The sequence below is a fragment of the Dryas octopetala genome, chromosome 9 (assembly GCF_963921425.1).
Source record: "Dryas octopetala chromosome 9, drDryOcto1.1, whole genome shotgun sequence".
NCBI classification, from domain to species: domain Eukaryota; kingdom Viridiplantae; phylum Streptophyta; class Magnoliopsida; order Rosales; family Rosaceae; genus Dryas; species Dryas octopetala.
Genome location: NC_141374.1, coordinates 7,572,975 through 7,596,121, shown reverse-complemented (window position 1 = coordinate 7,596,121; position 23,147 = coordinate 7,572,975). Strand labels below are relative to the sequence as shown.

Here is a 23,147-nt window from a genome sequence, read left to right as displayed (position 1 = left end):
AACAGCAATTAATTAAATAAATAAAATCCAAAAAAGCAAAATAGCTTTCCTACTCGTCATCTACTACCTGTTTCTCTCGCTCACGCTCGCTGCGTGCGTTTTCGTCGTTTCAGCAACCGCTTCTTCTGCTGCTGCTGCTTCGGCACTTCGCGAACCGCTTCGCCCAATGGCAGCGACCATGGAGAGCTTGATCGAACTCGTCAATCGGATTCAGAGAGCCTGCACGCTCCTCGGTGACTATGGCGGCGACTCTGCCTTGCCTACTCTCTGGGAGGCTCTTCCTGCTGTCGTCGTCGTCGGCGGCCAGGTCTCTCTCTCTCTCTCACTCTGTCTTTCTCTCCGGACACACTCGCACATATACATTGTCACACACGCCCTTTGTTGTTGTCGCCGTCGCCGCCGTTACCATTGCCGGCGGTTAGGTCCTTTTCTTGTTTTATCCTCTCTCTCTGTTTCTGTACACACTTACTCACACACATACATTGTCCATTGTCACTGTCGGACACACTCTTTGTTGTCGTCGCCGTCGTATTCGCCGTCGAATTTCCGTCGTCGTCGCCGCCGTTGTCACTGTGTGTGTGTGTGTGTTTTTTTTTTTTTTTTCTTTTTTCGGCTAATTGAGTTATGGTGTGTGTGGATGGAAATTCAGAGTTCTGGAAAGTCGTCGGTGTTGGAGAGCATCGTTGGCCGTGATTTTCTTCCAAGAGGATCAGGTTAGGGTTTATGCGATTACGAATCTTTTATTTGCTGCACTGATTATTCGTTTTCAATTTTTGCGCTGTTTGGCTCTCGAGAAAGCGGAGGAAAGAAAATTGAAATTACAAGAAAATAGTAAAGGAAAAGTCAACTTTTTATCAACATAAAAAATTAAAGTCAACTTAGTCAAACTAAGCAATTTAAAATTTAAAGTTTGATTCGAATGCACACACATAAACTTAAAGGCTTCAGCTTTTATGTTGCTTGGTTTTCAGGGATTGTGACGAGGAGGCCGTTGGTCTTGCAGCTGCACAAGACAGAACCGGGGCTGCAGGAGTATGCTGAGTTCCTCCACTTGCAAAAGAGAAGATTCCTTGATTTCTGTATGTGTGTTTTACAGATATTGCTAATATATGGAAGACCTGATTTTTGTTTTTTTAGTTTTGATAACATTTCTGTATGTTATTTCCCATGTAATTTACAATGGCAGATTGTCATGGAAAATTTATGCTTAAAGATTGATATAGAAATAAAAGTTGCAAAAGTGTGCAATTGTTTTCTCTTTTCTTATATTTTGAAGTAAAATTTGGAATGTAAATTGTTTGTGTGTCTTATTTTCTTAAACAGCTGTGGTTCGGAAGGAAATTCAGGATGAAACTGACCGAATGACTGGGAGATCAAAACAGATTTCTCATGTTCCTATTCATCTCAGTATATATTCTCCAAATGGTAATTGGTAGCATGATCTATATTTTGAGTAAGGTGTGATTGTGAAGCACTGCGATATGTCTTGTTTTCTTTTTGTGCATGATCTATTGGCAGCATCGTATAAGATTACAGATTTACAATTTATTTCTAATTTACAGAAATTTCATTCTATTTGATGTTCATGAATTATTGGGTGAAAAGTGTGACCTAAATTTCCTGAAGTGCACATCAATGCACAAGAACCATTTCGTGTTTTCTTGTAGAGAAAATTAATAAGTCCTTGATCATGTAGTCACACTCCAAATATTTCCTTTCTACGCTGTGTTTATTTTATACTAATGACTTTTTTGCACTGTAACATTTTGGTGTGCCATGAACCATGTGAGCATCAAAAAATAAATTATTGCATGAGAAGTAGTCTTGTTTTGATAAACAAAACTCTTAGGTTAATTTCTTTGATTCATTCATTTATATTTCTTCTGATTTTGACCAAATTCTGGTGTTAAAACAAGTTTCTTACATGGTAATTATGTGTGGTTCTTGATTCTCTGTTCCGCAAAGTTTGAACAGCTTCTTTTCCTTTGATATATGAACTCTATAGTCCATTCTGCTATCTGACAATCAGAGTTTATCTTTCTGGCAGTTGTCAATCTAACATTGATAGATTTGCCTGGTTTAACCAAGGTTGCTGTAGGTATACTTCTTTTACTGTTACCCTTTATTCCATGATAAAATGGAAGTTTCAACATTATATTTATTTTTTATTTACTGAGCTAAATCAGAGATGTTTGTTACTGACAGAGGGACAGCCAGAGAGTGTTGTTCAGGACATTGAAAACATGGTTCGTTCTTATGTTGAGAAGGTAATATGTTTCCCCCCCGTCAATTTATGGATTAAAGTTTATCATTGTGCATATATACTATTTATGTCAATTACAATACGAATACACAATCTTTGAACAAAAAAGAATTCTGAGTTGTCTGTCAAGTAATCTACTCCGTAAATTGGTTCTCATACTAGTTCAAATTTAATATCAATTCATGCTTATCACAAAAAGCATATATTGAATGCCCCTTACACATTCAAGTTTTAGGAAAGAGATGATCTTTTAGACTCCTTAATTGACAGTTATGGGCCCTAGGAGTTTTACTTATTTAGTTTCCCCTTGTTCCAGGTTTGAGTGGTACATATCATTATCTTAAAGTCTTAAACTTGATTTTTCTCTTTAGAATGCTCTAAGTTATAGATTACTGTCAAAGTTAACGTATCTTGTACTTTGTTGATGGCATCCCTTATTTTGATGTGATGTAGTATTTTACCCTTTCCAAATTTACTAATTTTATGTCCAATCCAATTCTTTTATATTTTTTATAACAAATTTTCTTAAGAAGTGATTTGAACCAGTGGGTTAGATTTATGATTTATCCTGTGTATCTTTATTGAGACAATTATTTCATTTCAAGCTTATTCCTTAGATTTATCTGCCACTTTTAAAAATTTTAGATAGATTTTTGTCTTGGAATTTCCTTTACAAGCTAAGTTTTGTTTTATTCTTCATTCTTGATGAATATTTGCTTCTTGGTTGCAGCCTAACTGCATCATTCTGGCAATAACTCCCGCCAATCAAGACATAGCAACATCTGATGCTATCAAGATTGCTAGAGAAGTTGATCCTACAGGTATCCTTTGTGTACAATTTTCCTATTTTATCATTCAATCTTATGACCTCATGTAAATACTATTTTCTGCTTTCCATATTGAGCTTAAGGATTTTTTCTTAGGTGAAAGGACATTTGGTGTGTTGACAAAGCTTGATTTAATGGATAAGGGAACAAATGCTCTGGATGTAAGACTTTTTGTTTTTCTTATTCTGTTTCAGCTTGAATTGTTGTGAATCTGAGTGTTTAGCTGGAAGCTACATAATGGTTTATTAATGTGTTGGGACTTGGGAGAGGGTTGACGACTGGAGGAGTTTGGCATTTATTTTAAAACATATTGTATGCACGGAATAACCCTAAAACCGCTCTGTTTCTCGATAGTCAAACTGTAGGATAAACATTCCTCTTTCTCAATAATGATTTCTTTGCATTGAGCTGTTAGGTTCTCGAAGGAAGATCTTATCGGCTTCAACACCCTTGGGTTGGAATTGTGAACCGTTCACAAGCTGATATTAATAAAAATGTAGATATGATTGCTGCCAGGCGGAGGGAGCGTGAGTTTTTTTCCACTAGTCCAGATTATGGACATTTGGCAAGCAAAATGGGGTCAGAATATCTTGCAAAACTTCTCTCAAAGGTTTTGCCTGTTCCATCTATTTATGATATGATAGCTCAATTTCTGCGTCTATTTCTCTAAGTTTTACATTGATTTGATGGTTAATTTTGATTTTTGATATGATTTCAGCATTTAGAGTCTGTAATTAAAGCTCGCATTCCAGGAATTGCATCTTTGATCAACAAAAGCATCGACGAACTTGAAGCCGAGTTGGATCATCTTGGTAGACCTGTTGCTATTGATGCAGGGGTGAGGAGCTTATATATGTCATCTATATTCATTATATTTGGATATTATTTTAGGTTTATAATCCGAAATTGTTTTGTACATATTTTTCAGGCACAGTTATACACTATCTTAGAGTTATGCCGGGCGTTTGACCAGATATTCAAGGAGCATTTGGATGGAGGGTAATTAATACATCCCTTTTCTTTTTCTTTTCTTTTTTCTTAAACAAGTAAATCAAATGTATTAATAAAAAAATAAACAAAGGCAGAAGGCTCAGTGTCTGTTACAGCTGTTTACAGATGGAGGGTAATACATCCGTATAACCTCCAATTTTCTGATCTGGAATTCAATGTTCCAGTGAGCTGTTTACAGAGGAACAAACTAACACGCATTTAGTGTATCATTTTGTGGCCAACAAATGAGCTTGAAATTCAGAGTCATTTGTGATTGAACACGTGTGGACCTTGTCAAAGGGTTTATTTACTTGATTCTTCTGCTTTTTCTATATTATGTCATCTTTTCTTTAGACTGAAAATTCTTATGAATTAAGCCCTTGGTAACCTCAAGTGGTGAGGGTGGGTGGGGTAATGGGTTAGTTTAGGATAGGTCAAGGGTTTGATTCCCTCCTATGTAACCAAAAAAATAAAATTTCTATGAATTCACTGGTCCTGTATGGCTGGCTCTCAGAAAGCATTTCAACTCTTTAGAATGAAAGCAGTTAAATTCCAATATGATAGCCTGTTTTTGCAATTCTGTGCATTCTTTGATGAATTTCCCAACTTGGCCTCTGGTTTATAGATCATAAATTATTATTCTTCTTATCCCACTTTGTATCAAGTAAAATCTCTCACAAGTGTGGCAAAAAAGGTAATAAACGTTTCACTGTTTCTTCCTGTCTTTCTAAACTGCAGACGACCTGGCGGTGATCGGATATATGCAGTATTTGATCACCAGCTCCCTGTTGCTTTGAGGAAGCTCCCTTTTGACCGTCATCTTTCACTTCAAAATGTAAGGAAAGTGGTTTCAGAGGCAGATGGATACCAACCTCATTTAATTGCACCTGAGCAAGCTTATCGGCGCCTCATTGACAGTGCACTTAACTATTTCAAAGGCCCATCTGAAGCATCAGTAGATGCCGTAAGTGTTCACAATTCCATTTTCTTGTCTTCGAGGTGGTTTCCTAGCGTTAATTAGTGCCTAACAAGCTATATGCATAGTTTATTTGTTTCTACAGCCATTGGAAACAGAATTTATGTGAATTTAGTGCACTTGGGCAATTATCCAGTGATTGAACTTGCAATCTATTGTTTTCTTAACCAGTAATTCAATACTGCAGGTTCACTTTATTTTGAAGGAAGTTGTAAGAAGGTCAATCGCAGAAACTCAGGTTTAAAGCTTTGTATTCAATACACTTCATTTCACAGTAGCCAGTGGTTTTAGTAATTAGGGAAGTAATAGGTTATGTTTTTAAATGAAACAGGAGTTGAAGCGCTTTCCTACTCTTCAAACCGAACTAGCAGGAGCTGCTTATGAAGCATTGGAGAAGTTTCGTGAAGACAGCAAGAAGACGACTTTGCGATTGGTAGATATGGAATCCTCATATCTGACCGTGGATTTCTTCCGAAAACTCCCTCAAGAAGTGGAGAAGGGAGGAGATCCATCTGCCCCCACTGAAGATCGATATACAGAGGGGCACTATCGCAGGATAGGATCAAATGTTACCTCGTATGTTGGGATGGTGTCTGAGACACTGAGAAATACCATACCAAAGGCTGTTGTTCATTGTCAAGTGAGGGAGGCTAAGCGGTCTTTGCTTGATCACTTCTATACCCAACTGGGCAAAAAAGAGGTATTCCAACAATCAGCCCTCTCTTGCCACACGCACACACTCGTATATGAATAAGAAAAAAAATTGATGGTAGTTGACTGATTGAGTTGTGTTATTTCTTGTAGGGAAAGCAACTTGCACGATTGCTGGATGAAAATCCTGCATTGATGGAAAGGAGGCAACAATGTGCCAAGAGGCTTGAATTGTACAAGTCTGCAAGGGATGAGATTGACTCAGTCTCATGGTCCAGATGAAATTAACCATGAATACTTTTCTATGGTTTTTTATTTTTTTGGATAAGTAAACATGAATGCATATTAAGGCTCTTTGTATAGCTGTTTCTGATGGTCTTTAATGATTTCCAAAAAGTTGTGATCAAGGTTTTGGGATCTGGTGAACAAGCAGAACAAACTATGATAAACTAATACCAAGGTCCAGAGAAATGACAAAACTAGTTTTGATGCGTGTTTGCTTCAGACCACCCTCGGAGTTGTGTATAAGGTTTAACACCTTATAAAAGGGCATGCGTATACCTTATTGATAGCCATGGCCATAGTCACGTTTCTGTTTCTTAAAGGGCATTGGTGAGAATAGGGTCTGCCGAATGGGGACACAATAGCACCTTTATCAACATTATATCTTGTTGATGGAAGTCTACTTTTTGAAAATAGAGGGAAAATTTCTGCAATTTCTGCAATGTCTGAAAAATCTTGGTAATTAAATGGACAACTACTCTACTCATATGCTCATTTTATAGGGTAATAATGCCTTTGAAAGTTCGAAGAGCAAGGACTTAACCAGTGTTTTAAATTTCAAAATTCTCGTTGATAAGTTGAAAAATGGAGTATAATTGAGGTACTGACATATAATTTGCTCAATAAAAACTTATCAAACTTTAAAAATATAATTAGAAAAACCAATGGAATAACATTAAAAAAAAAAAAACCTAGATCATCTATGCCCCATCCCACCACCCTCCCCTCCCTCCTATTGACCCACCCAGTCGACGGCTCCTCCTGCCACGATCCACCTTCAACCTTGTAGATCGAGAGAGAGAGTTGTCGGCTGATGGTGGGTGGGCAGAAAGGAGGGAGGAGGGGAGTCGGGTTGAGGGAGGGAGGAGGGGAGTCGGGTTGGGGGACTGCTAGGTTAGGTTTTTTTTTTTTTTTTTTTTTTTTTCAAATTATTGAGGGTAAAGTTCGAATAATCATGGATAAAAACTTGTGTAGGCTTTGAAAAGAAATAATTAGGGTCCTTTTAGAATCAGCCCCCAAAAAAGAGGGCAAATTTGAAGTTTTAAATTTACATTGAAAAGTCATTCTTCTTTTGTTTTGAGATTCAAAATTACTGATTACAATGTTTATATTCAACTACTACTAGGTTTGGTTCATCCAAACATACAACTTCAAGTAATGGCTCTGCAATTTTATCTAGGTTAGTACATGAGTATGAAAATTAAATGGTTATGCCAAAAAAAACGGTAAGCTAAAGAAACATATTACATATTATAGTTTTGATTGAGATTTGAGAGAAGAGCAACAATATTAAGGTTAATTTATTTACATATCAAATTTTAATAAATTTTCAGCTTAACTACTAAAATATAAGTAGTTTTTAGTTTAAATACCATTTGGGCCAAATTGAAAAGAAAGTTTGTAACCTAATCCAAAACACAACAATCCAGATTAGTAGCCCAATTGAAAAATAAATATGAGTAAATTTGCTCAAGTTATTAGTGCCTAGAAGCGGTTTACACGATGCGAGGTTGCTACAAGTTAATTTGGTCCTCCCACATGCCATTTCCTGTGTGATTTCATTCTAAGCCAAACACGCGAACAATACATATGAGAACCTGGCACTGATACCATGAAGAGATATATAGGCATTCAACCCAAAAATAATTGGCAACGGGTGAAAAGGTCAAAGACTATTATAAACACTTATGCAAAGCTATAATTTTTCAAAATATGACAACACTCCACATTTTCACAAATTTGTTGTTGGGTTTTCTTTGTTCATTTTGTGAAGAGTAGGGCTGCTTTTTGGAATGATGATGGTTGTGAAGAGATTTGTTTATGTTGAGAGTGAAATCTCACATCAGAATTGTGAGACCTTATGTAATGATTTATAAGGTGATAGATTTCTTTATACATCTACTGCCAATTAATTTTGGATTCAATGTTCCAATTTCCTTCCTTATGTCTAGAGAGATATTATTTGAAGTTCTTCATCATGTGCTATATATTAATATGGTCTGTTCGTATGACTAATGATCTGGGCATAATGACAAGTCACATAAGGCTTAACATTATGTCGTTTGGGCCTAGGCCCAAAGGATAAGCCCCTCCCAGGCTCCTGGGCTCCTAGGCACCGACTTCCTAGGCCCAAAGACTAAGCCCCTTCCTGGGCTCCTAGGCTCCGGCCTCATAGGCGCTGACCTCCTAAGTTCCGGCCTAGCTCCTTAGGCTTCGGCCTCATAGGCTCTGGCCTCCAAAGCTCCAGCCTTCTAGGCCCCGACCCGTGTCAACTCATTCGGATCCTCGAAACAGGTGACACGTGGCGCTCCTACAGTGCGAGTCGTTACAAGGGACACATGTCATCACCGGATTGGTTGACACTTTTTCAAAAGTACTATAAAAGAGGTACTTTCTTGTCACAAAAGAACATTCAATCAATACTATACTATTCACTCACTCTGCTCACAGATTCTCTGAACACTGACTTAAGCGTCAAAGGAGGTTCGACCGGTACTACACCGGTGCCCTTCCCGCTCACTTTTGTGTACTTGCGCAGGGTGCTTTAGATATCATTCTTTCTCCACTATTCATTAGTCGGACCCAGCTACTCGTTCATACCCCACTTCGACGTGTCATCCACTCAGTGGTAGGTCAACGGGTCTACGTGATTTGACTCGACGTTGACTGCTTTATCATTTTTTAGCATCAACATGGTCAATACTGTGAGATTAATTGGTTTAAGATGTGAAACTTATTTAATTGAAATTTGGGTTTTGAGTACAACATACCAATGCTAGCTCCACAAGATGTTCAGTGTAAGTCTGAAATATAAATGCCCCAAGAGCCTCTAGGAATGAACCATCCAATTAATCTGATGATTTTCTTTTTTTGAACTACGTGATGTGCTGTCTTTTGAGTCAGTAACCACCTTATATCTATTTATATGTCTTTTTGTATTTGTTTGGGTGTCTGTATCCTTATGCCTTGGTCTCCAAGACTCCAAGGCCCGTGAATGCAAAGTTTCGTACGTGTGGATTTATCAAATTTATGCTTCTTACGAGTTTCTAATAAAGTGAGAATAGAAAATGCAAGGCGTGTAGAGACAAAGCATATATCTTAGGTCAATGAATGGTCAACGGCTTGAAATGACCCATTTACCCCTTCATGTGATGCGCACATGTACGTCTAATAAAATAGAATTTGGATGGAGTGTTCAATTTGGACTAAGAGTTGATAACAGACTTAACCATAAGGGTACAATTAAAAAAGTTTGAACTACGCTACTAATATTGAAATATAGTGCAAATTACAAGGACTATTGTGAAATTTAACATTTGCTTTACATATTTTGTTGTTTGGTAGACAAAGGAAAAAAAAAAAAAACACCAGTACATACTTATGAAGGAAATTAGAGCATTTAACCCTAAACCAAATAGTCTTCACACCTCGGAACACACTGTTCTTATATAGAGAGAAAGGCGCTTTCACATCTTTTTAACCGGAAACAGCTGGGAAGAGGAAAGGTTCCTTTTTTTTAGGGTACTTTCGGGAACAGATCCAGTGGAGACGGGATAAGGCCTGTAGCTTAGAGGATTAGAGCATGTGGCCACGAACTACGGTGTCGAAGGTTCGAATCTCTCCTTGCCCACAATCGGCCAAAAGGGAAGGACCTTTTCCTTTGGGGATAGGAAAATCATGATCGGGATAGCGGACCCAAAGCTATGGAATTTGGGCGTGGGTCTTTTGTCGAAATGAAATGGCCTTATTCTTTTGGATGGAGAGGTCAAACTCCTTATAAACCACTATTATATATTTCCAATGTGAAACAACACACCAAAAAAAATATACATGCATCATGTTTAGGGTAATTAATTAACCAAGCCATCACATATCTTAAATAAAAAGACTTACATATTTTCCACAACATCTTGTAGGCAACATGCCCTTGATATCTCAAACAGGTAATTAACCAAGCTATCACATCAACTTATTCGGAATAAAAAAGTACACGAAATGTTTATTAAAGAGCGAAAGGAAAAATCAACTAGCAAATAGACTAGTGGCTTTTTTTTCGCAATATATGTTAAAGAGGTCCCAAATTTGAATTCCTCTATTTCAAATTAAAGAGAAAAAAACATAAAGGGAAAGAAGAAAGGGAAAAAAAAAACATAAAAGAGTGATTAGCTTGGAGCTAGCCTTGGACCAAGAAAAATTAAATACCACAATATTCCTTGATAGCATACTCAGTTTCACGGATATTGGATTTTCGTGCTGTAAAATATTCCATATGATTCAATGGCTTATACCGTAAGGGGTGGTTCTTGTCCACGAGCTCGTTGGGTATTTGTGTCACCCCTTTTTTGAGGGAAAATAGTCCGAACGAGTATCTTATATCATTATCTCTCAAGCGGACTCTATGTTTACAAGGTCGTATCCTGTCGTTGCTCCAAACCTTGGCCAAGAAAAGAATGCAAAAACATTTTCGTTAAGATTAATTTAAAGTGTTTTTGCAATATAAAGTATTTATAACTGATTGCTATAAAATCCCGTCCACATATTTTATGCTTTCAAAATACTAATTTTAATGGCATACCTGAAATACATCACCTGCTACGAATATGAAATATGAAGGCAAAGGACCAAGCATTATCCACTCATCGTCCTTTGTATTTATCTCCAAACCATTGACATGATTTTGATGAAGTATGGTGGAAAAGGTCTTGTCTGTATGACTGGTTAGTCCCAGATCAATTCCTGCATTCTTGCGTTCTTTGTACTTATTAAATCGGAGATTGTAAATAGTTGATTGAACATGATCATCATGGTACTTCTCCACACCGTAGTTTTCAAACACCATTTTTGTCACAAGTTGATTTAGTTCTGCCATCACTTTTGCATACACATCAATACTCTCACTGTCCAACAAGGCAACAAATTAAGAACAAATTAATAGTATTGTAAAAGTGAATCAAGATGTTAAGCATGCATGATGAATCATACGCAAAATGTAGAATAAATCATACCAAAATTGATCATTTCCATTAGGCCAAAAGTGGTGTATGAATTTCTGAATTTGTTCCAGGTTTTTGGGATGTTCGATCCCCAAGGTTTCCTGGGCGGAATTCATAGTCATATAGGCACTAAGCTTTGGCTTTCCGGAATCATCTTGCATTTTGATTTGGGTGGAGAAATCAAACAACTCCTCCAATGTGCCAAAGATGGTGTTGTGAAGCTCCAAAGAAACCTTGTTGGATAGGTTTGCCATGAAACAACCAACTTCTTCAAGTGCCTGGCAAACCTGTTTGCGTGCTGAGACCCAACAACTTGTCCCTGGCTTCCAGCAGTCCTCATCAGAGAAATCCACCACTGGAATTTTGGCCTCTGTTTTGGTATTGGTCGACATCTTTTTCTTCTTAAAATGTGTAGGAGGTTTTGAGGGCTGCAAGGATAAAATAATGCAAGATATGTGTATACCCAAAATACAGTTGTTGTGCTTGTGCTTGTGCATATATGTATATATAGATATAGCCAAATGATTTAAATAATAGGGCATGCATGCATGCATTTAATCTCATAACAACTGTAATTAATGCATTTAGGTGTATTCAATCTGACTTTTAAAAGAATTAAGTTAAAAGATTTCAAAAATTAAGATGTATTTAATTTGGATTTTAAAAAGAATCCATCAAAATATGATGGTGTATTCAATTAGAATTTAAATCAGATCTATCAAAATCTTGTGGCATTCAAAAAGTCTTTGATTTTAATGGAATTCATTAATTGATGAGATTTGGTGAATTAATTGATGAAATTTGGTGGACTTTGGTTTGGGAGATACAAATACCAAAGGCCATTACAAACCCAACACTACCTTAAAGATTTCAAGAAGTGCAACATGTACTCTCTACTTCCCTTATGAATCAAACCATTTGAACTAACCCCATCGAGGCCCATATGAACTCTCATCAATTGCAAGAGCTCTGGTGTAAGAGCTCCCTCACCCTCACCCGCAATAACTAGAGCTAGCTCCATGCCCTGATCTCTCTCATCTGGTTTTGGTGTGATTAATTAATTAGGCTTCATTTAATAATATAAAGTTTTCTTCCCATTTAATTATCAGTCTATCCCTTCTTTGATTCTTTCTCACATGATATAGAGAGCATCTAAGTTGTAGTTACTGAACATGTGATTTTGTTGTAGAGCATTTATCAGCGAAATTCATCAAAGAAAATTACCAAAAACGTACACTAAAGGATCATAACCCTATAAAAAGAACAAAGTAGAGAGAGTAAAGTAAAGAAAAATGCCAACCTAGCAAGAAGAGAGTATATATAACATGAAAGATAGAATAGAAAAGGAACCAAATTATGGGTTCATCGAATTTAATCTTAAAGCTTAATTCCCTGATTCAGTAATTGATTTCACAAATCACAACTACAGGATTCAGAGCCTTGTACTGAAAGCAAGAAAAAAATTAAATTTTCCAACATTTAAACAAATACTACAGTAAAAATAGCAAACATAATCTTGAAAGGCTGAATGAAATGAAGCCAAAAAAAAAAATAATAATTAACAAACATAATCTTGAAAGGCTTACTCACTGGTAGCGGCTTACGTACGTGTAGTTTCTGAATCAATTAGCTGCAAAATACCCACCAGCCAGATCGATTAAAGAAGATAAGAGAAAATTGATTCATTTAATTTTTGTGTAATATATATGCAGAACAATGAGAGGGAGGGAGTGGTGGTCAGAGAGCCTACCTTACTTAATTTCCACTCTGAACCTTTGCCATGAAAACAACATGCGAAGCAACGAAGAGAGCAAAAGAGACATATATAATATATTAAATACTGGTGTTGAGGGTTTAAAACGTGTTCGTTATTGTTTTTGTTCTAAAAAGCTGTTGAGTTGGGGAGGGAGAAGGTTTTTCCTCGTGAGCCTCGAGCTATAGGACAATTTTCAATTTTGGCCTTTATCCTGAACCAAAAATACCATGCATGCCCATTATCCTCTACCTGTCTACCAAAAACCAAAGCTGTTGAGTTACCATTTTTGCCTGTCATCCCTGTGCATGTCTTCCATGTGGGATTGCTGTTATTTTCAAAATTGTTGTATGCGACGCCATTTCTTGTATTGCTCTTTTTACTGTATTTAGTTTTATATCAAAGCATACACAAACATGAGGCAGATCCGTGGCACCATATTTATTACACAAGTTTTGACACAAATTTTTAATGGAATTTATTCTATATAGGATTTTAACGATCCGAACTATTTTTTTTTTTCTCTATTAAAAGATCATGCATGCAAAAAATCAGATAAATCGAAAAATATTTACCTACAAAGATTAAATGGTCAATATTAGTCAATAAAATAAACACTTGAAATGTTGACCATTTAATCTTTGTAGGTAAATGATTTTTAATTTACCAAATTTTTTGTAAGAATGATTTTTTAATTAAGACCTAACAAATAGACGGTTTAGATCATTAAAATCATATATAGAATAGGTCCTATTGAAAACTTGTGTCAAAATTGTGTAAAAAATATAGTATCATGGATCCACGTTGATTGGTTACACCACATGTGTTACGGCTTAATTATAAAATAGTAGAAAATCGTATAATAATGCTTTTTGCATTTGTTAGTAGTATATATTAGTCTTCTTGTATATGTAATTATATTTTATAATTACTTACATGTTTATACATATAATAAAATTTTATGGTACTATATCTCACAAATTGGTTTTTTATTTGCTGACAATATGATTCATAAATTGTTAAATTCTTTCTTGCATAGTATGTTAACTTTTTCGTTACATGAAATGTGAGAAGTGTTGATCGACTAGAATTTTAATTTGATATGTAGATGAGAAAGCTATGATTTACATGCAATTGGTGAGTTTTTCTAGAAGAAAAAATACCAAAAAAAATTCTGAAGCTGGTATATCATGTCTCTACCCTTCACTTTCTTAGAGTGAACAGAACATTTTATTTCCAATTTCAGAATCAAATGTATGCATTGATATAGTCATCAATAGCTACTTAAATTTTATAACTAACTTAACAGTTGAAAATAAGACAACAATATCCCAGAATTAGCAGCTACAGGTGGACTAAAAATATACTGTAGCAATAAAATTATTGAAGTAACCCGTTGAGTCTGCCACTGAATTTGCTAATCATTCCTTTAGTTTGCCATTGAATTTTCCAATCATTTGATTGAGATGATAGATGCTTTAAGCTCCATTTGTAGCACTAACAGTCCCACCCTTCTTATCGAGCTCTTCTAATGCCGCCCACAATTTTGGATCTTCATAATTCTTTATAAGAAAGGTAGGTTTTGCTTGCATTAATATGTGTTCTGGATTTCCGGTGGTCAAACCAACAACGGGCATACCAGCTGCAACACCAGCTTTAATCCCTGAAACAGAATCCTAGCAAAGAAAAACAGAACAGATAATAAATTTCAAATGTTCCCTTAAAATTTATTTTTCTCAAAACCTGGCATAAGAAGAGGCAGACCTCAAACACAAAAGTGTGATCTTTCGATGCCTTGAGTATGTCAAGAGCCTTCAAGTAGGGCTCTGGGTGTGGCTTGGCATGCTCACACTCACTCCCAAGAATAACAGCTTGAAAAAAATCTGTGAGGCCAAGAATTGAGATCATTAGTTCAGCATTTTCTTTTGGAGCATTAGTAACAGCAGCCCGTTTCAACCCACTATCTTCGATCCATTTCCTCACTTTATCGAGACCACTCACTGGCTTCAATTGTCCAGCAACCAATCTGTTTTCCATCAAGGAAATTATAAGCTGGGAACCTGAAGAAATTCCAAGTATAAAGAAGGTGATGCTTTTACCTACGGAACATGGCTTCCTTCTCTTCTGTGAACTTTAAGCCTCGTTGGAAATCATCAGGAAAAAGTATCCTGGCAATATCATCATTATGCTTGCCAGCAATATTCTCAATAAAGAATTGCTCAGTAATCGGAACCCCTCCATTGAAACCTATCTGTTAATTGCACCATTTCAGTTAATCACCTCTCTCTACAGTTAAAAGATTTTAAAAATTCATACAATATTACAAGCTTCCTTGTTTAAATAATTACTGTTTCTAATGCACTTTTTCATTGTACATATGATTATCTGTTCACAGTTACAAAGTTTATACAAACGTATGAGCAACTTTGACTAAAAAGTAGAAGCATCCTTTGCACTTTTGATGGTTTGATATGAATGTGGTTAAAACAATGTAAAATTATGACCAGACAAATTCCAAATCTTTTTTTTTTTTTTTGTCACAGAATTTTGTTATTTTTTTTTTTTTCTGAAAGGTAGTGGAGAAAAGAAAACTCTTACCTCCTGAAGCATTACACGGAACGCATGGCAGTGAATTGGATCTGAATCACACACAGTTCCATCAATATCAAATAGTACTGCTTCAAGTGGAGCAAGTCCAGAGAGTGAACTTTTCCTGGTTCCACAGAAACCAAAAAGAGGGGAAAAGAAAGGTAAAAGTCATAAGTACAGAAAACATACAACCAAATAATACAAATGTAATACATTCATTTCTGTTTCACGTAATATACAAAGAATGAAACATTTAAATTACACACCCATAATCTGACTGGCATGAAAGGAAAGATCATGCAGCACAATTTTTCTTGGGGATAACAATGACTTGTAGAATTAGATTAGTCCATATTACCTTCTTCTGTGAATATAAAAGTCCTTACTCTCCTGCCATGTAGTATATAAAGTACAGACTGAAATTTAATTATTATTATTTTTTTAAAATATTCAATGTTTTGATCAGGTAAGGTATAGTCTGTTAACCTTTTTTTTTTTTTGGTGGCAACATCATCAATTGGGCTATCTGACTTAACAACTCAGTATTAATTGAAAAGTAGATAATAGATCAACACATGAAATTAGACCTAAAATCTAAGAAGTTGGCAGAGAAAGAAACATTACTGGATGTGCAATCAAAATCATTCCAGGAAGAGAAACAAAGGCATAATAAGAAAAAGATAATACGCAGGTAAAGCATTCAGGTAAATTAACATTCTAAGAACAATCAATATATATAATATATGCAAAGTTACCAATTAAAGGAGAGAACAATGACATACGAGTTTAACTAAGCTGAATATATATATAAAAAAGAAAGAAATAATGAAAGAAAAAAAGAAATGGTTTTTGTTCAATTAGAGCTGCTTCACCAGGACAGCTAACACTACTGAATCCCACGGAAATCAGACTACATAATCGATTCCTCATACTCTCATACATAACAAATAGAAATTGATTTGATATGACACTTAAAATTTAAATTTTGTCTATTAATATCCTCAACCAATTTGGTTCTGCGTATTTTACTAATACAATTGGAAAAAAGGAAACAATGATGATTCTATTTTGCTAATATATTCTCCTTTTATAAAAATTGGATTCTTTACCTCTAATATGATTAGAAATCAATTAAATCATAATTTTAAAAAACAAATATAACAAACCAAAAACAAAAAGCTCACTTTAGAGAGGTATGTCTTTCAAACAGTTTTACGCATAAAGTATTAAGGAGACGCATAATAGCTTAGTTGGGTGCTTCGATATGAAATGCAGTCTCCTACATTTTAAAATGCTATTTTCTATTATTTTCCAAATTAATAATAATATTCATCTACTCTGCCATTCTACTTCCACCCAACACATGAATTAAGAGAGGGCATGCTACTATACACTAGTAATAGTATAATGTGTAGTTCATGTTTGCTGCTTGTAGATTTGGCCATATGGGCAAGGTTATGGGTGGTTTCTTCTCCATAATAAAGTCACTTCTAGTAATCTATGTTCCACATTTGATTCATATAAGCTTGATGCAGGAGGAATTGTGCAGAGTTCTGATCAATGTCGCATACACACACACGCACACTAGAGTGTTCAAGTACTTTTAGTGCTCAAACACTCTTATGTATATATAATATATAGAATCTAGCACAACAATCAGAGTATCAAAAAAAACAAAAAAAAGGCATAGCAATCACACGAAAATTATAATTCAGTATATAATCAAATTGTTCAGATTTGAACAGCAAAATTAAGTTACCAATCGCATTATTATTAACAATTCGAAAATGATACATTCACAGGCAGAAAGAATAAAACATGAACTTGCATTGCAAATTCATACAAAACACGAAAAGTCCAGATCAATGGACATTTCCAAATGATTGGTAAGATCAGAGTAATATATTATCAAACAATAATAGCTAAAGAATCATATAAGAAAAATACAAAGATTAACAATCAACAAATATAAAGCAACATGATGAAACAAAAGTTTGACACTGGCATTACAACATGAACTCCTACAAATTATGAAATATGAGAACAACCCAGATCAAATATTCAATAAATGTTGCAAGAGAAATCAAACAAAGCACAGAAGGCGATCGGAGAGTACCTGTCCACAGAGTTTTCACAAGCTGTCATCGTTGATGGGTAGTGGACGATATTGCAAGGACTTTCTCTGCGAAATTTGGGTTTTATCGAAATGGGTAACTGAGAGCAGATTGTGGAGGGGAAGACGCTGATATATGAAGGGAAATCAGAGAAGGCATCGACCTTGGAATCAATACTCAAAGAGAGAGAGAGAGAGATGTAAGTTGGTCTCTCCAACAATCTATATAGACTATATTCTCCTCTTTAGTTTTTTATTTTTTGTATTATTATTTTACACGTGTATATAAAATATTCCGGCCAAAAAAAGTATATAGAGTATGTCCGACCAAAAAGATGTTTATAGAATATGGAATTATTATTAGGCGAAATTATATTTTTGGTCTATATAATTTGGGTATAGTTTTATTTTGATTTATATAATTTTAAAATGTACTAATTTTATCTTTGTAGTTTAGGGACGTATTTTTAATTTTGTCAATTTTGTTGGATGAAAATAGCAAGTGAAGGAGATAGATGAGTTCTGAGTCTTCTGACAAAAAAAAAAGAGGGCACAAGCGAGTGTATTTGTATTTCTAACCTTTTAAGTATAGTGTGTAATGTGGAGGCCCTTTTGGGTTATAGTCAAAAGGCATATAAAGGCATATACTATAGCAGTCTGAGTCTCAGACAGAATCTGTTCCTCACTTTCTCTCTCAATTATTTGCATACTTTCTCTTTTGGATTATAATTTATGGATTCAATTTTACTCAGGTGTGGTGGTGTCCAAAAATGGACTCAAAATTTATTGAAAACAAAAGAGAGTCCAAATTGAATGGCTACTCTACTTTTTTTATTTATTCCACAAATTATTCGAGGAAGCCAAGTTGGCCACGTCCTCCTGAATCTTGATCTCAGTATTTAGAAAGGAAAATTAAATAAGTGACTCATATTTTGCCATCATTCTGATCAATAGATATTTAAGTGTAACTGTCTACCAGTTGCCCTGTTCCTGTGTTTGAATTGAGAAAAATTATATTTGCTTATTATACAAGGAGAGCATCTTTCCTTCATGACTTCACCTTCTTTTTTTTTTGTTCGAAATAGCAATGCATTAAAACAGTTTAATAGACATATAAAATTAGAACCCAAAGGCTCACAACAAAAACAAAAACAAAAACAAAAACTTAACAAAAGCTCACAACAAAGCAAAAAAGCTCAATCAAATAGGCCAACAAAATAAAAGTTCTAACCCTAGGCATAAGGGGTCGTTCAAAAGAACCGCACTGCCCAAATTCATGACCTGATATATGCACGGTTGCGCTTGATGGATATATGGAGTCTTCAAACATTTTGGAGTATTCTTAAGGGTTAGAATTAATTAAAAATCCATTAAAATCCAACAAAATTCATTAAAATCCAATACAATAGAATTCTATTAGAATCCTATGAATTTTATGGAATTCCATTAAAATCCATGAAATGCATAAGAATCCATAATTCCTTTAAAATCCATGGAATTCCATTAAAATCTGAGTTGGGAACACCCCCCTTAGTTTTCTTGTATATGTAATTATATTTTATATTTACTTACATGTTTATACATAATAAAATTTTATGGTACTATATCTCACAAATTGGTTTTTTATTTGCTGACAATATGATTCATAAATTGTTAAATTCTTTCTTGCATAGTATGTTAACTTTTTCGTTACATGAAATGTGAGAAGTGTTGATTGATTAGAATTTTAATTTGATATGTAGATGAGAAAGCTATGATTTACATGCAATTGGTGAGTTTTTCTAAAAGAAAAAATACCAAAAAAAATTCTGAAGCTGGTATATCATGTCTCTACCCTTCACTTTCTTAGAGTGAACAGAACATTTTATTTCCAATTTCAGAATCAAATGTATGCATTGACATAGTCATCAATAGCTACTTAAATTTTATAACTGACTTAACAGTTGAAAATAAGACAACAATATCCCAGAATTAGCATCTACAGGTGGACTAAAATATACTGTAGCAATAAAATTATTGAAGTAACCCGTTGAGTCTACCACTGAATTTGCTAATCATTCCTTTAGTTTGCCATTGAATTTTCCAATCATTTGATTGAGATGATAGATGCTTTAAGCTCCATTTGTAGCACTAACAGTCCCACCCTTCTTATCGAGCTCTTCTAATGCCGCCCACAATTTTGGATCTTCATAATTCTTTATAAGAAAGGTAGGTTTTGCTTGCATTAATATGTGTTCTGGATTTCCGGTAGTCAAACCAACAACCGGCATACCAGCTGCAACACCAGCTTTAATCCCTGAAACAGAATCCTAACAAAGAAAAACAGAACAGATAATAAATTTCAAATGTTCCCTTAAAATTTATTTTTCTCAAAACCTGGCATAAGAAGAGGCAGACCTCAAACACAAAAGTGTGATCTTTCGATGCCTTGAGTATGTCAAGAGCCTTCAAGTAGGGCTCTGGGTGTGGCTTGGCATGCTCACACTCACTCCCAAGAATAACAGCTTGAAAAAAATCTGTGAGGCCAAGAATTGAGATCATTAGTTCAGCATTTTCTTTTGGAGCATTAGTAACAGCAGCCCGTTTCAACCCACGATCTTCGATCCATTTCCTCACTTTATCGAGACCACTCACTGGCTTCAATTGTCCGGCAACCAATCTGTTTTCCATCAAGGAAATTATAAGCTGGGAACCTGAAGAAATTCCAAGTATAAAGAAGGTGATGCTTTTACCTACGGAACATGGCTTCCTTCTCTTCTGTGAGCTTTAAGCCTCGTTGGAAATCATCAGGAAAAAGTATCCTGGCAATATCATCATTATGCTTGCCAGAAATATTCTCAATATAGAATTGCTCAGTAATCGGAACCCCTCCATTGAAACCTATCTGTTAATTGCACCATTTCAGTTAATTACCTCTCTCTACAGTTAAAAGATTTTTAAAATTCATACAATATTACAAGCTTACTTGTTTAAATAATTACTGTTCCTAATGCACTTTTTCATTGTACATATGATTATCAGTTCACAGTTACAAAGTTTATACAAACGTATGAGCAACTTTGACTAAAAAGTAGAAGCATCCTTTGCACTTTTGATGGTTTGATATGAATGTAGTTAAAACAATGTAAAATCATGACCAGACAAATTCCAAATCTTTTTTTTTTTTTTTTTGTAACAGAATTTTGTTATTTTTTTTGTTTTCAGAAAGGTAGTGGAGAAAAGAAAACTCTTACCTCCTGAAGCATTACACAGAACGCCTGGCGGTGAATTGGATCTGAATCACACACAGTTCCATCAATATCAAATAGTACTGCTTCAAGTGGATTAAGTCCAGAGAGTGAACTTTTCCTGGTTCCACAGAGACCAAAAAGGGGGGAAAAGAAAGGTAAACGTCATAAGTATAGAAAACATACAACCAAATAATACAAATGTAATACATTCATTTCTGTTTCACGTAATATACAAAGAATGAAACATTTAAATTACACTCCCTTAATCTGACTGGCATGAAAGGAAAGATCATGTAGCACAATTTTTCTTGGGGATAACAATGACTTGTAGAATTAGATTAGTCCATATTACCTTCTTCTGTGAATATAAAAGTCCTTACTCTCCTGCCATGTAGTATATAAAGTACAGACTGATATTTAATTATTATTATTTTTTAAAAATATTCAATGTCTTGATCAGGTAAGGTATAGTCTGTTAACTTTTTTTTTTTTTTTTTTGGTGGCAACATCATCAATTGGGCTATCTGACTTAAACAACTCAGTATTAATTGAAAAGTAGATAATAGATCAACACATGAAATTAGACCTAAAAGCTAAGAAGTTGGGAGAGAAAGAAACATTACTGGATGTGCAATCAAAATCATTCCAGGAAGAGAAACAAAGGCATAATAAGAAAAAGATAATACACAGGTAAAGCATTCAGGTAAATTTATGAACAAACAATATATATAATCTATACACAGGTAAAACATTCTAAGAACAAACAATATATATAATCTATGCAAAGTTACCAATTAAAGGAGAGAACAATGACATACGAGTTTAACTAAGCTGAATATATATATAAAAAGAAAGAAACAATGAAAGAAAAAAAGAAATGGTTTTTGTTCAATTAGAACTGCTTCACCAGGACAGCTAACACTACTGAATCCCACGGAAATCAGACTACATAATCGATTCCTCATACTCTCATACATAACAAATAGAAATTGATTTGATATGACACTTAAAATTTAAATTTTGTCTATTAATATCCTCAACCAATTTGGTTCTGCGTATTTTACTAATACAATTGGAAAAAAGGAAACAATGATGATTCTATTTTGCTAATATATTCTCCTTTTATAAAAATTAGATTCTTTACCTCTAATATGATTAGAAATCAATTAAATCATAATTTAAAAAAACAAATATAACACCAAAAAGAAAAAGCTCACTTTAGAGAGGTATGTCTTTCAAACAGTTTTACGCATAAAGTATTAAGGAGACGCATAATAGCTTAGTTGGGTGCTTCGATATGAAATGCAGTCTCCTACATTTTAAAATGCTATTTTCTATTATTTTCCAAATTAATAATAATATTCATCTACTCTGCCATTCTACTTCCACCCAACACATGAATTAAGAGAGGGCATGCTACTATACACTATTAATAGTATAATGTGTAGTTCATGTTTGCTGCTTGTCGATTTGGCCATATGGGCAAGGTTATGGGTGGTTTCTTCTTCATAATAAAGTCACTTCTAGTAATCTATGTTCCACATTTGATTCATATAAGCTTGATGCAGGAGGAATTGTGCAGAGTTCTGATCAATGTCTCGCACACACACACACACACACGCACACTAGAGTGTTCAAATACTTTTAGTGCTCAAACACTCTTATGTATATATAATATATAGAATCTAGCACAACAATCAGAGTATCAAAAAAAAAAAAAAGGCATAGCAATCACACGAAAATTATAATTCAGTATATAATCAAATTCGATATTCAAAACCATTAGCAGAAAGGAATCAAGTAAAACACCAGCAAAAACCAAGCATATCAGTAAATTGTTGAGATTTGAACAACGAAATTAAGTTACCAATCCCATTATTATTAACAATTCGAAAATGATACATTCAAAGGCAGAAAGAATAAAATATGAAGTTGCATTGCAAATTCATACAAAACACGAAAAGTCCAGATCAATGGACATTTCGAAATGATTGGTAAGCTCACAGTAATATATTATCAAACAATAGCTAAAGAATCATATAAGAAAAATACAAAGATTAACAATCAACAAATATAAAGCAACATGATGAAACAAAAATTTGACACTGGCATTACAACATGAACTCCTACAAATTATGAAATATGAGAACAACCCAGATCAAATATTCAATAAATGTTGCAAGAGAAATCAAACAAAGCACAGAAGGCGATCGGAGAGTACCTGTCCACAGAGTTTTCACAAGCTGTCATCGTTGATGGGTAGTGGACGATATTGCAAGGACTTTCTCTGCGAAATTTGGGTTTTATCGAAATGGGTAACTGAGAGCAGATTGTGGAGGGGAAGACGCTGATATATGAAGGGAAATCAGAGAAGGAATCGACCTTGGAATCAATACTCAAAGAGAGAGTTGTAAGTTGGTCGTTGGTGTCTCCAACAGTCTATATTCTCCTCTTTAGTTTTTTATTTTTTGTATTATTA

At 34.7% G+C, this 23,147-nt stretch overlaps 4 protein-coding genes across 5 annotated transcripts; 1 reads left to right on the top strand and 3 right to left on the bottom strand.

Annotated features, from left to right (window-relative positions):
* The first annotated feature begins 79 nt into the window (after positions 1-79).
* Positions 80-6,161, top strand: LOC147273594 (phragmoplastin DRP1E-like). Its single transcript, XM_086255975.1, has 15 exons — positions 80-307; positions 650-713; positions 972-1,079; positions 1,324-1,425; positions 2,048-2,098; positions 2,206-2,267; positions 2,994-3,084; positions 3,187-3,251; positions 3,506-3,700; positions 3,809-3,928; positions 4,019-4,089; positions 4,819-5,044; positions 5,244-5,294; positions 5,388-5,756; positions 5,861-6,161. The coding sequence occupies exons 1-15, from the start codon at positions 167-169 to the stop codon at positions 5,987-5,989; spliced, it is 1,845 nt and encodes a 614-aa protein (XP_086112101.1). The 5' UTR covers positions 80-166; the 3' UTR covers positions 5,990-6,161.
* Positions 6,162-10,184: 4,023 nt separating this feature from the next.
* LOC147273593 (putative 2-oxoglutarate-dependent dioxygenase AOP1) lies at positions 10,185-12,660 on the bottom strand. 2 transcript variants are annotated; one of them, XM_086228023.1, is made up of 4 exons: positions 12,574-12,660; positions 10,996-11,411; positions 10,566-10,887; positions 10,185-10,424 (listed from the first exon to the last, which is right to left on the bottom strand). In XM_086228023.1, exons 2-4 carry the CDS (start codon positions 11,373-11,375, stop codon positions 10,185-10,187), a joined length of 942 nt encoding a protein of 313 aa, XP_086084149.1. In that variant the 5' UTR covers positions 11,376-11,411; positions 12,574-12,660. The 2 variants fall into 2 exon arrangements, with proteins under 2 accessions (XP_086084149.1, XP_086084148.1); XM_086228022.1 differs by lacking the exon at positions 12,574-12,660 and having other exon boundaries at positions 10,996-11,509.
* A 1,236-nt stretch (positions 12,661-13,896) lies between these two features.
* On the bottom strand, positions 13,897-17,624 carry LOC147273592 (haloacid dehalogenase-like hydrolase domain-containing protein Sgpp). The gene is made up of 5 exons (XM_086256524.1): positions 17,442-17,624; positions 15,335-15,449; positions 14,836-14,987; positions 14,501-14,762; positions 13,897-14,412 (listed from the first exon to the last, which is right to left on the bottom strand). The coding sequence occupies exons 1-5, from the start codon at positions 17,468-17,470 to the stop codon at positions 14,215-14,217; spliced, it is 756 nt and encodes a 251-aa protein (XP_086112650.1). The 5' UTR covers positions 17,471-17,624; the 3' UTR covers positions 13,897-14,214.
* A 1,634-nt stretch (positions 17,625-19,258) lies between these two features.
* Positions 19,259-23,105, bottom strand: LOC147273591 (haloacid dehalogenase-like hydrolase domain-containing protein Sgpp). The gene is made up of 5 exons (XM_086227819.1): positions 22,890-23,105; positions 20,672-20,786; positions 20,171-20,322; positions 19,836-20,097; positions 19,259-19,747 (listed from the first exon to the last, which is right to left on the bottom strand). Exons 1-5 carry the CDS (start codon positions 22,916-22,918, stop codon positions 19,550-19,552), a joined length of 756 nt encoding a protein of 251 aa, XP_086083945.1. The 5' UTR covers positions 22,919-23,105; the 3' UTR covers positions 19,259-19,549.
* Positions 23,106-23,147: the final 42 nt, after the last annotated feature.